The 15,700-nt window shown below is 42.8% G+C and overlaps 1 protein-coding gene across 2 annotated transcripts in view; it reads right to left on the reverse strand.

Annotated features, from left to right (window-relative positions):
* Positions 1 to 8,891: 8,891 nt before the first annotated feature.
* CC2H3orf70 (chromosome C2 C3orf70 homolog) overlaps positions 8,892 to 15,700 on the reverse strand; it is a 92,706-nt gene continuing 85,897 nt past the window's right edge. Inside the window, exons 2-3 of one of the 2 annotated variants that reach the window (XR_007155931.1) lie at positions 13,246 to 13,885; positions 8,892 to 10,792 (exon numbers count right to left, since the gene is read on the reverse strand). Coding sequence is in view for 1 of the 2 variants with exons in the window: in XM_047876471.1 (XP_047732427.1) it covers positions 13,329 to 13,885 (557 nt within the window). In the remaining variant the exon portion in view is untranslated. Of the gene's footprint in view, positions 13,886 to 15,700 lie in introns of both variants that reach the window. The other variant, XM_047876471.1, reaches the window with a different exon arrangement.

Genomic DNA, 15,700 nt, shown 5'->3' on the forward strand with positions numbered 1-15,700 from the left:
TAAAAATAGACTGAAAGAGAAGTTATAATTGATACCACAGAAATACAAAGGATCGTAAGAGACTACTATGAATAATTATATGCCAACAAACTTGACAACATAGAGGAAATGGATAAATTCCTAGAAACATACATTCTTCTAAGATTGAATTATGAAGAAACAGAAAATGCGAATAGTCCAATTACTAGTAAGCAGATTGAAAGAGTAATCAGAAACCTCCCAATGAAAATAAAAGTCAGGGATTGGATGGTTTCACTGGCAAATGCTACCAAACACTCAAAGTTTTACTACCTATTCTTCTCCAACTATTTCAAAAAACTGAAGAGGAATGAAAGATTCCAAACACATTTTATGAGGCCAGCATTACCCTGATATCAAAACCAGATAAGGACACCACAAAAAAAGAAAATTGCAGGCCAATATCTTTGATGAACATAGATGCAAAAATTCTTAACAAAATATTAGCAGATAAAATCCAACAGTATATCAAAAGGATCATACACCACAGTCAAGTAAGATTTATTCCCAGTATACCATCCAAGGATGGTTCAATGTCTGCAAATCAATCAACATATGTCACGTTAACAAAATAAAAGATAAAAATCATATGTTCATCCCAATAGATACAGAAAAAACACTCGACAAAATGCAACATCCAATTATGGTTAAAAAAAAATCTCTCAATAGGGGCGCCTGGGTGTCTCAGTTTGTTAAGTGTCTGACTTCAGCTCAGGTCATGATCTCATGGTTCGTGAGTAGGAGTCCTGTGCCAGGCTCTGCACTCAGCACTGAGCCTTCTTTGGTTCCTGTGTCTCCCTCTCTCTGACCCTGCCTCGCTCACACACACACTCTCTCTCAAAAATAAATAATAAAACATTTTTTTTTAATCTGTCAACAGGGGCACCTGGGTGGCGCAGTCGGTTAGGCGTCCGACTTCAGCCAGGTCACGATCTCGCGGTCTGGGAGTTCGAGCCCCGCGTTGGGCTCTGGGCTGATGGCTCAGAGCCTGGAGCCTGTTTCCGATTCTGTGTCTCCTTCTCTCTCTGCCCCTCCCCCGTTCATGCTCTGTCTCTCTCTGTCCCCAAAATAAATAAACGTTGAAAAAAAATTTTTTTTTAAAAATAAATCTGTCAACAAAGTGGGTATCAAGTACCCAAGTGGGTACCTCAACATAATAAGTCACATATGACAATCTTACAACCTAACATCACACTCAATGGTGAAAAGCTGAAAGCTTTCCTTTAAGAACAGGAACAAGGTAAGTGTGCCCACTCTTACCATTTTTATTCAACATAGTATTGGAAGTCAAATACTTCAAGTCCAATCCAAAGTAACTTGGAAGCAGTTAGGCAAAAAGAAGTTAGGCCAAAAGCAGTTAAGTCAAGGCAGTTAGGCAAAAAGAAGAAAAAACAAGCATCCAAACAGAAAGGAAGAGGTAAAACTGCCAGTATTTGCAGATGACATGATGCTCTATGTGGAATACCCTAAGGACTCTACCAAAAAACAAACAAACAAACAAACAAACAAACAAACAAACTGCTAGAACTGATAAATGAATTCAGTGAAGTTACAGGATACAAAATCAACATACAGAAATCTGTGGCATTTCTACACACTAACAACAAAACATAGAAATTAAGAAAACATTCCCAGTTATAATTGCATCTAAAAGAATGAAATACCCAGAAATAAACTGAGGAGGTGAAAGACCTGTACATTGAAAACTGTTAAGACACTGATGAAAGAAACTGAAGAAGACACTAGTGGAAAGGTATTCTATGCTCATGAATTGGAAGAATTAATACTGTTAAAATGTCCATACTACCCAAAGGAATCTACAGATTCAAAATACCAATGGAATATTCCACAGAACTAGAACAAATAATTCTAAAATGTGCATGGAACCACAAAAGATCCCCAAAAGCCACAGCAATCTTGAGAAAAAAATAACAGAGCCAGAGATTCTGTACTCCCTGATGTCATACCACAAAACTAGAATAATCAAAATAGTATGGTTTTGGTACAAAAACAGACACACTCTGTCAGTGCACAGAGTCTGCTTTGGATCCTTTCTCTCTCTTTCTCTGTCTCTTCCCTCCCCCCATTAGCTCTCTGTCTCTTAAAATGAAATAAATATTTTTTAATGTAATATTAGCCATAAAAAAGAATGAGACCTGGCCATTTACAACAACATGGATGGACCTTGATATTCTTATTCACTTATGCTAAGTGAGATATGTCAGACAGCAAAAGACAAATACTGTGTGATCTCACTCCTTTGTGGAATCTAAAAAAAAAGCAAATGAACAAACAAGATAAAACAAAACAAACTCATAGATACAGAGAAAAGACTCGTGGTTACCAGCAGAGGGGAGGGGAGTTGGAGGGTGAGCAAAATGTGTGAAGGGGCCAGCTGTTTGGTGATGTGCGGTGATCACTCTGTAGTGCATACAGATGTTGAATTATAAAGCTGCACACATGAAACATATATATGTATTTCAAGGAACAAATCAGAGATTTGAACTCAACTGTGATTCCAGAGCTAGTGATGCTCCCTGCCCAAATTACCTATCAGAAGGTTTCTTGATGAGTCTAAAATTAAGGACAAAGGCACTTGATATTCTCAAAGCAAAATTTGGTGATTGCCCTTCTTCATTATATAGTCTTAAGAGCAAAAGCAGTTGGAATATCAGAACCTCTGTTCAAATCAGGGCCAGTAAACAGCAAATCACTCTTCTTTAGCCCCTGTCCTGTTCTATCAGTCCTTAGTTCTTCACCTTCTCATTCAAGTCACAGCACCAATGGATACATTACAGCATCTTTATATTCAGGTCATGCCTTCCTAAGAGTATACTCTGGATTGGATTTGAAGAGCCCTCTGGTCTCACCTCAGAGTAGATGAGAAACGGACTCTGAGTGCTGGGCAGCACTGGGCACTGGGGATGTGGCAGGCCTGAGCTGAGCCCCAATCCCTGCCATCTGGAAGCCACTGTCCCTGACCTCTCCCATGGCACTGAGCAGATGTTCTACCTTGCAGTGATGTCAGGTCCTGCTTCAAAGCAGTTCCTCGGGGGCAAAGATTTGTCTGGAAATCTTTCTAGACTCCAGTCAACAACAGCAGTGGTTCTGCTGACATCTCCATGGAGCTCACAGAGAGGAATGGAGGAACTCACAAGATCAAGGAGCAGACGAAGAGCAGACAGCTCTAAGTACCCCCCACTCCAGCCCTAGTGCTGAGCCCCAGCTGCTTTGCTCACCCCTTGGCTGTGACAGGCGGTAAAGGAAGGATCTAGGAGAGAAGGTTCCATAGACCCTTCAGCTACCATTTGGGGAGGGCAGGTACCTGGTCTAAACAGTCTCTTCTCATGCTACTCCCTGTGGGGGAGGGAGAGATGATCCTCTGAAAGGACATTAAGGCCCTGATGGGAGAGGTTAGTGGATTCTCGCTGGTCAATAACACAGCAGTGTCCATCACAGTTTTCTTTCTTCCTTGTACCTGGTAAATGGTAAGTATTTGAATATTACTCTGGCCCACCTGAAAACGGTTACTTTCAACTCCCAGCTTCCACTGAATGCTCCCCTTCCCACCATACTTGCCCCTCGCTCTTGCCATCAGGGGGATAGGGTCTCACTCAGTTCTCCACAAGAGCCAGAATGGACTACTAGAAAGAGCCCTGGGCTGCCAATCAGGAGCCTGGGGTTGCGGGCACAGCCCCACCATGGGCCCACTTGTCAGCTGAGGAAGGCTGTTTGCTCTTCTGAAAAATAAAAATAAAAGCAATCTGCTCCATCTATAGCAAAGGTCCAAGTGATGGGTGGGAAGATGCTTTACAAGGATAACATTGCCAACTAGAACCTTCTGTGGTGAGGAGGAGGGAAGGCATTTGTGGAAGAGGAGAGCCAACAGGGGCCTCATCAATGATGAATGCTTTAGTGAATAAATAATTCAGAGCTTTGGGGATCCTTTTAGAAACAGTATGTTTCCACTTAGCTCTGCCCACTGAAAATGTTTTTCTAAAGGTTCATCTCCAGAATCACAAGCCTGTGATGTGCCCAAAGATGCAGGGCAGTCCTGTGTGTGTTGTCCTCTGGGCAGCCCACAGCCAACTCCAGGCCCTGGGGAGTCTGAGCACCCCTGAGCTCCCAAAGGGCAGACCTGGCTCATCAGGTTATATCCCAGGGGTCCCTCTTTCTGCCATGAGCCTCCTTCACACGTTGATACTCTATGAAGCCTTCCACAACTCCGTGAGGAAAATGGCAGTTTGACTTACCTTTTGTCCACACCTGGGTGGCTTCCTGCCTGTCTCCATCACTCCTGAGAGCAGAACTGTGTTCTGTACACTCCCATGTCTTCCATAGCACAGTGCTTAAAATGTAATATGTCACATTTTCTTTCAAGTCACTTTTTTATGGGCCAAAAACGTTCAGAAACCCTTATGTGTACAGCTGAATTAATTCAGTGAACACACCTGTATAACCAGCACCCAGATCAAGCAAAAAGAAATGACCAGGACCACAGAGGTCCCCTGAATTCTCTGTTCATGTCACCCAAGTTAACCACTATCCTGACTTCCATTGGCATAAATAGTTTTGCTTATTTTGAACTTTATAAAAATACATTATGTACTCTTCTGGAAATGACTTTCACTCCAATTATGTTTGTGAGAATTGTTATTCATTCTCATTGCTGTATAGTAGTCTATCATATGAATCTACCATAATTTATCCATTCTGTTGTTCGTGGGCATTAGGATTATTTCCAGATATTACCATTCTTCTTCCTGTCTTTTGCTGAATATATGTACACACTTCTGTTGGGTATAAGTTTAGGAATGAGTTTTCAGGGTCAAAGGGTACAGCCTGCCTGAATGAACTAACGAATGTCTACAGCTTCGGGGGACCATGGGATAGTAAGACAGGAGATGTGCACACCACCCTTGCACAGTCCTTTCCTAAACTTGGCTTTTGGTGCACAGGCCCTGACATCTATCTCCTGCCCCAACCAGGGGGTAGGTAGTTGGCTCAGGAGCCTTGCAGGATCTGCTTGTTAAGCTGCTGGTAGGGCTGGGCCTCGGCTTCACACTGGGGCACTTCTCCCTAACTGAATAGTCCGGTAGCCCCCTGCTTGACATCTGTTCCTGCTTGACTTCTGTTCCCTCAGAACTCTGTACCACATCCATCTCAAAGATCAGGATTTGTTCCTAATGGTCTGGGGGGCGTGCCATGCCCCAGTACCTCATGGTTTGTGAACCCAGCCTCTTCTCTCTAGAAGGAGATTGTTAGGCCATCACCCTTCAACACTCCCACACTCACCCTCACTTCCACCTGAGACGGTGATTTCTCCCTTCACCCTCCCCTTTGCTGACCTCTCTGTGACCCCATACAGCCTTTCTGAATGGCTTTATCAGACATAACATGGGGCCCACGTTATTTCCTGTTTGACTCCAGGAACATACTACAGCTCCAGGAATTCATAGCCTGACTCTTGTATACGTTGATTATGGGGTGAGAATAAATCCTTTGGGGTAGAACTGACAACTTTCGGACCCCCAGTAATCTAAAAGGATGTTCAGTGAATTCTAGTTGGACCCAATGATCTTACACTACCCTCTCAATGACCTATCTATCCAGAGATGCCCACTGTGGCTCCCACATTTATCTAGGGCCTTGAGTTCCTTGGGAAACCCAAATCCCTGGTGTCCTCTCCATACACTCAGTGCATCATTGTGGTCACCTCTCATTATTCAAGGCTCTAAGGTTGGACAGGCTGTGTATATCCCTGTGAAAATCCCATCCTAGCCTCAGCGAGCACTCCCTACAGACACAGAGCAGTTTCCCACCCAGGGTCTTCCCAAAATCTCCTGGCCTGTGTGGCCTCTTAGGCATTATGGACATACTACAATGGCATTTCCAGGTCCTTCTACAGATATGTGGATGTGTCTACACTTGCTCTGTGAATTTTGTCATCACAGTTCATACAGATTCTAAACATGAAGGCAGAAACTTTGTCTACTGCATGGGGCCCTGTTTAAGCAGACATCAGATACTCGTCACTGGGAATCGGAGTCAGTGTCTACACAGTCCTCTGAAGCAAACTGGCCCCAAGAGGCAAATCCAAAACAGGTGATGACTGAGGACATGCAATATCTAAGAGAGCAGTTGGTATCAAAGGTCCCACCCTAACAGGGCTAGGAAGGGGAGAAGGCAGAAGCAGCTGATTAAAAAGTGCTACAATCTGAGGGCAATCCCCAACAGAGCTCTTAGATCCAGGACCACCCCTGAGCACATGTCAGTATCTGAGGTCCAAGGCCAGACCCAGGCCCAGGTCAAGCCAGAGTGATTTGGCAACAACGGCAACACCAGGCGATGCCCAGAGGGCTGAGCTGTGGCTCGCTGATGCCTCCACCTAGAGCCAGGGCTGGTCCAGACTGTGGTAGGCCTGGGCGTGCATTGAGGAAGAGACAGACAGGTGAGGGAGAGCGGATGGAGTAGGCCTGAGGAGGGTTTGACTGCACAGGCTCAACAATGAGGAAGTCACCCCAGTTGGATTTGGAATCTCAGCAGACATTTGGAGCTCCAGCCCTGCCACTTACCAGCCATGTATGACTAACTTACCCACCTTTAGAGCTGACTTAACTATTGGTTGCTTCAGCCATAAACTCACAAAATTATCCTGTCCCTCCGACCACACAGAGTTACTGGGTGTGGCTGATAAGCTGACCTTTTGGGAAATGGTTGGTCACATCCCATTCTGATGTTGCAGTGCTTTGCTGATTCACGGTGCTGTGCGGTCATCATCTCACAATGACGCTCCAGATCTCTTTCTTGTGATAAATTATCTGGGGTCTTACACTAGATGATAAAGTGGGCTGAGGCTTCCCACCAAAGCCAAGCCTTCTGATCTGCCATCTCCAAATTCACACGCAGAGCTTCAGGCTGTGGACTGAGAAAGACAATGAGAAGCAAATCCTCTCCTCTTTCTCCAACCCACCAGTGCGAGAACTTTCCATCTATGGTTGGAGGGCTGGAATGGGGTCACTTGCCTGTGGAGGCCAGTTAGTTAAAGGACACACACTCCCGAGTCCAGCCTTTAGTCTTGTCCAGCAGGTGCCTGAGTAGGTGAGTCACTGTTCAGACCTGCGCGCTCTCCATTTCCACCCCACATACCCAGCAAATGCTCCACCTGTACTCACTGTCCTAGGACTCATCGTCCTCAAAATAATTTACTGGGATTCTGATTATAAAAGTAGTATCAAGTCATTTTAGAGAACCAGGAAAATTCAAAAAAGCAAACAAAAACACCACTAATATCCGGCATACTTGCTTTGCCTTGTTTTTGCTTCTATTTCCAACAGTTCCTGTATCTGATTCCTGCAGAATTTCATCTGACCTCTGATTACACCTCCCTGAACTCTACTGCAACAAGCCTGAGTTCCTAGGTCCTCCCTCACTCCTTGCATTCAATGCAGAACTGAGGCAGCACAGCACAGGTTAAAGGCATTAGCAGTTCGCAATGACTGAATTATAATGAGGACGAGATGCTAAATTAAAGTTTATTGCAGAATAAAAGTGTATGTAGTCAGCAGTTGTTTAAGAGGCTACAATGAGATGCCTTCTAGAACTTGGCAATACAATTATGTAGAGTTAAGTGAGTAAAATGCACACACAGATGAGATTAGCTGTCGGCAAAAGTCATTTTGAGACAAGTCATCTTTCGTGAAGGCAGAAAGAGCTAGAATGCTCGTCAAGATGTGATTAAACATGGAAGAAACAATAGCCTCATCAAAGCATGGAGATATTTGCAGTAAGTTGGCGTGTGTGTGTGTGTGTGTGTGTGTGCGCGCGCACGTGCATACACGCGCTGGGAGGAGGTCTGTGTGGAGCACAGAAAAGGGGGAGGGAGGAAGGAATCTTGTTGGTGTTTCTCCCAACACCACCTGGAGAGCAGCCACACTGGGTGAGGAATGAGCCACCAGCCCGTGGGAAGGTGTTCGCTGGGTTAGGGACAGGGATGGAACACCCTCCACTCTGCTCCCAGGTTCACTAGCAGCCTCCTGACTCAGCCTCCAACTACCGTGAGGGTGGGAAGAGGTGCTATACGAGTGAGCAACTCAGGCAGAGGGCCAAGAACGTGAGCTCTGGAGCCAAAGTAACTGGGTTCAATTCTGACTCCTACTACCTACAAGCTGTGCCATTTGGGGCAAAAATATTTCCTCCTTGAGCACTGTTCCTGATTTGTGAAATGCAGTACTGAAATGTCCCTCAGAGGGCTGCTTTAAGGATTACTTGTGGAAAGCAGTAAGGTTGGGCTATAACTATTAATAATATTAACAATGGCATTATTACTATTACTGATAAATGAATTTACTTAGCGGTCCCTAGTGAAGTTACTTAATGAAATCCAGCCCACAAGCTGCTCTTTTCCAGGTGTGAATTAAAGAACTGAGCTTCTGGATTTGCCACTCTGAGGTCTGGACCCTGAGCCTGGGTGACAAAGTGCACCGCCTGGGACCTGTGGGTAGAAGTGTCTCACACGGCACATATGAACCACATGCAAGCCCGTAGCTGTGTGTGAAATAAAGACCATGGGGGAATGTAAGTTTTATTTGCATAAACCTCATGTGGCTGATAAAAAAGTTCCTATTACAAAGTGTTCTGGGAGTCGTTGTGAGCAGTTGACCATGAGTGCCTATTATGGATAATAACACTTACCTGCACTTCATAGTTTTTATAAAGTCTAAGTGTGATAATGATGTAAACTGCTTATTTCTTAGCACAAACTAAGTACTCAGTATACAAGTTTCATGTTTTATAAATGCGGGTTGTTTTCTTTAGTTCACAATGTTATTTGAATCAGAACCTCTCCAAAGGAGAAAGTGAGGGGGAGAGAATATTCCAGACTCCAAAATATCAGATTTGTGCTGGTACAAAAGAAAAAAATTACATTTATTTTACAAGTTAAGTATCTTCCTAAAATATTATACATAGAGGAAACTTGAGCTGTCTTTAGGAAAACAGAATATAATTTTAGGAAATTACAGAGGGGTCAACATTGTGCTTAAAACTTGGAAATAGGTGAAAAAATTAGCACAGTAAGTGAATATTGCAAGGTATGAACAGCCTTAAAAAGTGTATGTGGACACAACGATACAGAAGGTCAATATTAAAGCCTCTAGTGATGATCCGCTTTCAGAATTGTTCATACTGTGAAGAGAGCACTGCTTCAATCTTAACAGAAAAAGGAACTCAAAGCACTAACAGAAGCATGGCCCTTTCACGGTAGTCAACTCTCCAGTCTCTAGAGTAATGAAAAGGAGCAGTGACGTAACATTTTTAAAAGGTAATCCCAAAATTAATTTTGAGGCGTGCCCTCGTAATTATGTTTGGATGTGAGAAATACCAACATCCCTGGAGTTCACGGCACTGAGACAGTGAGGACTCCCACCTCCTTCCCCTCTCCTCCCCTGTGGGAACAGACACAATCCCAGACTATTCAGACAAACCTAAAATGCAACCGTCCTCCTCAATTCTGGCCCTCATCTCCTGTGGAGAGGGGATAGGAAAGAAAACTGTTAAAATGTTGTTTCCCTCATGTGAAAGGCCAAAACATGTCAGTACAATTTTGCAAACAAGATGGAATAATCAAGAGCTGACATATAAATATTAGTTTAACTTGTGCTTTCCCCCCGACCCCCTGCCTAATAGTCTTTATACCGCCAAACCTATCTGGGTATTTTGGCAGTTTTCTAAAATAGGTTGTGTCCTATACCCAAATAGAGAAATTTGTATAAAATGAGTTTGTTCTGATTAGTCTCAAAAGAACTGCTTCAAATCGGCCAGGAAGTAGAGGTTAAAAAATAAAAGCACCAGCCCCACAACAGTATCGAATCTGAGATCAAATCCAAAAGGTACTTGAGGACAACGACTTCACCGTTTTGTTTTAGTCTGGGTGGTTTATTTGGTTTTATTTTGTATTACCTTGAAGTACAAGTCTTCCTTTCCCAGGAAAGCAACCGTTTTTCTTCATGGTTTTCCTCAGATTCTTACTTCAAATCTTAAAAATTACAAGGTAAAAAATACCTAGGTTTGATTGTAAAAGCCTCATTTTTAATGTACCAAATCGTTATAACCACAAAAGCATTTTAATTGCTTTGTCATTTCTCAGAAGAGTTAGAATATCTGAAACTGGAAAATTCCAAAGTAAGTCTTGGTTAGGTAATAAAGCTGAATTCCATACAGCACTTCTTTTGCATCTTCCACCCTAACAGCTCGTACATCAACTTTCAGGAAGTGGAAACGGTGCCAGGCTTCCATAAAAGCCCCCAAAGCACTTTCTCCATCCACACAGCCCAACCCTTCACTCCAAGTGAACTACCAGGTTCAAATTATTAAGTTTTAGTACCTGTCAACATACAAGTATTAACCCAAAGACTATTTAACATGACTGTGTTCGATGTCTATAATACACATTGCAGTCTAAACATTTTCTAAAGTGCCTATAAATATGCTTATACAAATGAGCAATATAATATCAGGTTTACAGAGAAATTCTTTTATCTAATATATAACAGATAGGCCTAGAATTTAAGTTGTAAATACCCATTTTCATATCCTTATCAGTTGTTTTTGGAATGCAAGCATTAAGAAACAATTCTGGTTCAATCATGTATGATTTTCAGAGAATTATTAACAGTGCTATGACAAAGAAACCCTTGCTTGTGCTTGTTCAGAAAAGGCTATTTTGAGATCCAGGAGCATCTGATATTTAGAATCCAATGGAACATCTTCAATTCTATAAAAGAGTAGTAAGTGAAGCTTAGTGAATTTTTAATTATAAAGAGATTGTGCAAATATTTAAAGTGATTATCAACCATTATTAAATCCAAAAATTTCATTAAAATCATGGGTAATCTGAATGGCAGTTCAAGAGTTTAAAAAACAGGAACCTAGGCAAAAGTCATAGATATTACAGATGAAGGCCCCAACCCTGACACAGCCAGCTTCAGAAACATGGCCCTGTGACCACGTATTTCCACAGCTTTGGAGACCTGGTGGTTGACTCTGATCAGTTTAATGAACAGGAATGTGAGCCCAGAGTACAGAACTGATAAAACTGTGTGGAGAAAGGAGACCCTCCATATGCCCACCCAGGGGCTTCACTGAGCTCAACCACAGGGTAGGTGCAGACAGGACCCTGGGGTCGCTGCTTCGATCCTGAGTACACAGTGGCTGGCTACACTGCTCGGCTCATGGGATTTGGGCTTCCATGCCTGCCTTCAGCTGGCTAGTAAATCATGGGAGGCACTGAGAACCTCAGACAGGCTCATCAGATGTCTGTCCCTAAGCCATCAGGCCGGGGAAGGCCCTCTCTGCACCCCCTCCTCCACCTGCCCTTTCCTGGAGCCTGCTGTTCCTGGAGCTCCTCTCACCACCTTACTGGTCTGACTTGTTGAGTCTTTACATTTCAGTCAGTGGGAACTTTATGCTGCATTCTCATCTAGCACAGGAAGCTTTAACTGCCACTGCTTTCAAAGGAATACGTGTACTCTGTTTTCTAAACCCTAGCACTGTTTTGGGCACCTAGACCTAACAAAGTGTTCTAGCCAATCACTTGAACTACATGTACGACCAAGACAGCAGACTCTGCCTAGAGTGATTTGTGAAGGATGCCAAATGGAGGCTTCAGGGTGGAACACAACAGGCCTTGTCTTATTTCTTAAAATACAAACTAAAGTGACACAGAAGAGATGTGCCAAAATGCGGACAGAGCACGAGATAGTGCCACGAGAGCACGCTCACAGAAAGTGAGGGCATAAGAAGTATTTCTCAACCTCCAAACTTTGGCAGGTGTATCAGGCTGTATTTTAAACTTCCTGAACTCTTAACTACACCTCACAGAGAGGAGACGTGGAGAAATGGCAGATAAGCAACTCACACAATAACACCTTGTATAAATGGAAATTAGGAGAATTCGGAAGAGAGCTAAGTAAGAAAGAATTATTCACTATTTTGTGTGTGTGCGAAGAGAGAACATGTACAACAGACAATGAATATTACTGTAGTAAAGTGAATGAATATTACACAAAATATCTTCTGAGTTAGCAGCAAACTATTTCAACTGCTTTTGCATTTGCATAAAAAATCCATGCATCATACTGAATTCTAATCCATTTCTCACCTAAGCCATTCTAATGCTTCATACAACCAAATGAAGCAGAATTAATCAAACCTATTAGATTCATTCCTAATCCCTAAAGGACTGCTGTGTTTAGCATTTCCATGCTAACTAAAACTATTGATTTTTTTCTTAAGACATCAGACGTGGCTGCCTCCTAAATATAATACCTATATAACTTCCTAAAAGTTTTCCCCAGATTTGAAGAACAATTAAGAAAAATGGGGAAATGTTGAGGAATCCACCCAAGAGGCCAGCTCAAACGTGGCAACACGTTCTCCAGCTGCATGCCTAGTACTCTCCTTCCCCTGGGTTTCCAGAGCATTCTGGGTACCATTACCCGCATGTGTTAGCACAGCCCTCTGCTGGACTGCAGGCCCCTTCCTGTAGGAATCAGGTGTTACTCAGTCTGCATCCCACTGTGCACCATGCAGAGCGTAGGCACTCAGCTAAAGGTGGATTGAACATGAAACTGAAGGCGTCATCTCTTCTTAAATGAAGGTCTGGCTCTGCCCCAGGTCACGCAGGGTATGCAGACACTGGCCATAACTAGGGGTCGAGCGAACCTCCAGTAACCTCCCAGAAATAAACTGAGACAACAGGGCCCAGACCGATGCAGGTGGTGAGAAGAGAAAAGAGACAGAATGGCATCTACAGTGCACACTCTGTTCCCCGCTCCTGAGCTGATTCCCATAAGAGACTAGCAGGGTAGGGGTGCCTGTGGGCACACCAAAAGGAACGCCAAGAGGGGTGTGTGTGTGTGTGTGTGTGTGTGTGTGTGTGTGTGTGTGTGTGAAGAACTGGCTATGTAGAAAATACTGTCTCCTTCGCTGTGGGTAGCTCCTCAACCTGATCCATGGTAATCATCACTTCACTGCTTTCAGAGTTCCCAGTGAAATTAAGGCTGGGTCACAATTCATGACACCAGATGCTACATAGAAAATAAGTCAAGATACAAAAGAAAACCATTTATAAGAAAAAGAAGGTCTTAGTTCTAAGACTAATTTAAGAGTGAAGCTAATCAGCAGACCACTGAACCACTATGGTTGTCAGAGAGGGGTAGAAAATACCAACTGCAGTGGAAAAAGGATCCATCAGACCAAAGTACAAAAGCTCAGCATGGATCAGAGGCCGTGGCTTCCTGCTCGGACTCTCACACGGTGGTTTCTATTGTTTCAATCACTTCCAGATCTGACTGTGAAGGGGACAGAAGGGTGCACTCATCCGGTTCCCAGCTGCTCTCCGGACTGTAATCTTCCTCTGAACTCAGTTCCGCTCCTTCTTCTGTGTCCTCATCACATGATTCCACATAGTGAGCCCCAATGGCATTGATCCCGGAGTCCTCAGAACTTGAGGGAGAAGAGCAGTGATCTATTTTTGGTGTACTGCTCTCTCTTGAAATTAAGGCATCATGTGCAGAGACCTCCTCAGGGCTCATTTTGTGGGATTGTGGCGCCGGCTGCTTCTGCACGTAACACATCTTCCCATTAATACATTTAACCTGATAGTTGTCGATAAAGAGGTCTGAGATCATACAGTACCTTGGTGAATCAGGGGGGAGGGGTGGTTGGAAGACAGATGCAAATTTCAAAAAGTGTTCAGTGAGTGAGACTGAGATCTGAATGGTGTTCGTGGGTTCCCGAGGCTTTGCAGGAATCTCAGTGCTTGGAAGCTGCTCCACAGGGGTCATAGGCTGATACACATACTTGCCTGTGAGGAACACAAAAAAAAGTGGTTGAAATCTAAGAGTATTACACAAAGTACATTAACACAGCTATAATGGTTTCCTTCTGAGGATTCAGAATGTTTTTAAAAATATTTCACCATCAAAAAAAACCAGTAATAGAATCATTCTACATTGTTATAATCAATGAAAAATACAGCATGATACATAATAACATCATGGTATTTCCATCTAAGAAAACTCACACACTACAAATTTTAATTTATATTGATGTCTTTCTAGTACTTCTGAAGTGGGTATATACTAAAATTCTTATTTTAACAACAGTCTTAAATGATTTATCCCTTACATTAGAATAAAGAAAGCCCACAATATATGTATTGTAAGTATGTAAGTATGGTAAAAACACACTGTAAAATAACATACTATAAAATTATAATTCCATTTTATTTTTAATAGTCATATGCTAATATTTATGCTAATACATACATTTAAAAACTGGAGAAATATATACCAATTTATTATCAGGATTACAGAAGACTTTCACATTTTAGGTTTCTGTTTTAATCGGAATACATATACACATGCGTATTTAACAGGTAATGGCCTACAGGACTGTCCCAGCCACTGGCAAGGGCTGGGGTAAGGGATAAGGTGGGAAATGATCTCGTTCAAGGCCCAAGTGCATCAATGGCCTAATTAGGAGATATTCTCCCTGACACCAGCTCCCCTGGTACTAAGCAGCCCAGGCCAAGCAGAAACAAAGGCACAGGTGGTGTAGGGGGTAACCTACCAAGTGTTTCTAGGAAACCAAGAAGCTTATCTCCACACCTTCCCCTCTGCTCTGAGCAGGGCTTCACACAGCACACCTAGAAGTGCAACCTAAACAGATCTTGTCCTAAATGTGTGTCTTTCTTTGTTCTTTCACTTCACTCAACATTTGCAAAGCCAGGATCCTGTGTACCAAGTGCTAAGGAAACAGAGATAGAGATGGAAATTATCCAGTCTGTAAATCTAAAATGATTTCAATATAGAAATCTGGAAGTAAAAAAAAAAAAATCTTGAAAAACTCAGAAACAGTGGCCACAACTGTAGGCACCATCTTGGGTTTCTCCTAATGTAGTTGAGTATCAACCAGTCCATACTGTATCTTCAGCACATAATTATGACAGGGCTTTTTAACCTAATGGCACTATTGCCATTTTGGACCAGACGATTCTTTGTTGTAGGGGGCTGTCCTATGCACCGTACGATGTTTAGCAGCATCCGTGGCCTCTACCCACTAGAAGCCAGGAGCACCTCCTCCACAGGTATGACAAAACTGTTCCCAGACATTATCATAGACCCCTAAGGGTCAGAATCGCCCCGGATGAGAACTACTGATTTATGAGCCCGTCATGAGCATCTCTTTGCAAGCAATTCACTCATTGTGCATGCACCTGGCTCCTGTTTATTTCTCGGTCAGACTGGAAATTCTAGGACAGAAATCACATTTGTATGGAAAATTACCTTAGATTTTTTAACAATTTATTTAGGCCATGGAAGAAAAGCAATTTAAGATCAGAAAAGCAAACTAGGCCATAAATAGTACAACATCAGCAATCTATTAAGATCAATCAGCTTGCCTATATTTTTTTATTTCTGGTTCCTGACTCTTGTACAAAAGTGTAGGCTTAGATGCTATAATTTCATTGTAACTAAATTACTCAAAAATATATTCAGTTTCATTCTGGAGTAACACATGGAAAAGGTACATTTAAAACTGTTAGTCCTTTGGGTTCCTAGGTCTGCTTCAAAGCATGGACATGTATCATGTAAACCCTAAATGGTCTGATAAAAAC

Source organism: Prionailurus viverrinus, chromosome C2 (genome assembly GCF_022837055.1).
Source record: "Prionailurus viverrinus isolate Anna chromosome C2, UM_Priviv_1.0, whole genome shotgun sequence".
Taxonomy (NCBI): domain Eukaryota; kingdom Metazoa; phylum Chordata; class Mammalia; order Carnivora; family Felidae; genus Prionailurus; species Prionailurus viverrinus.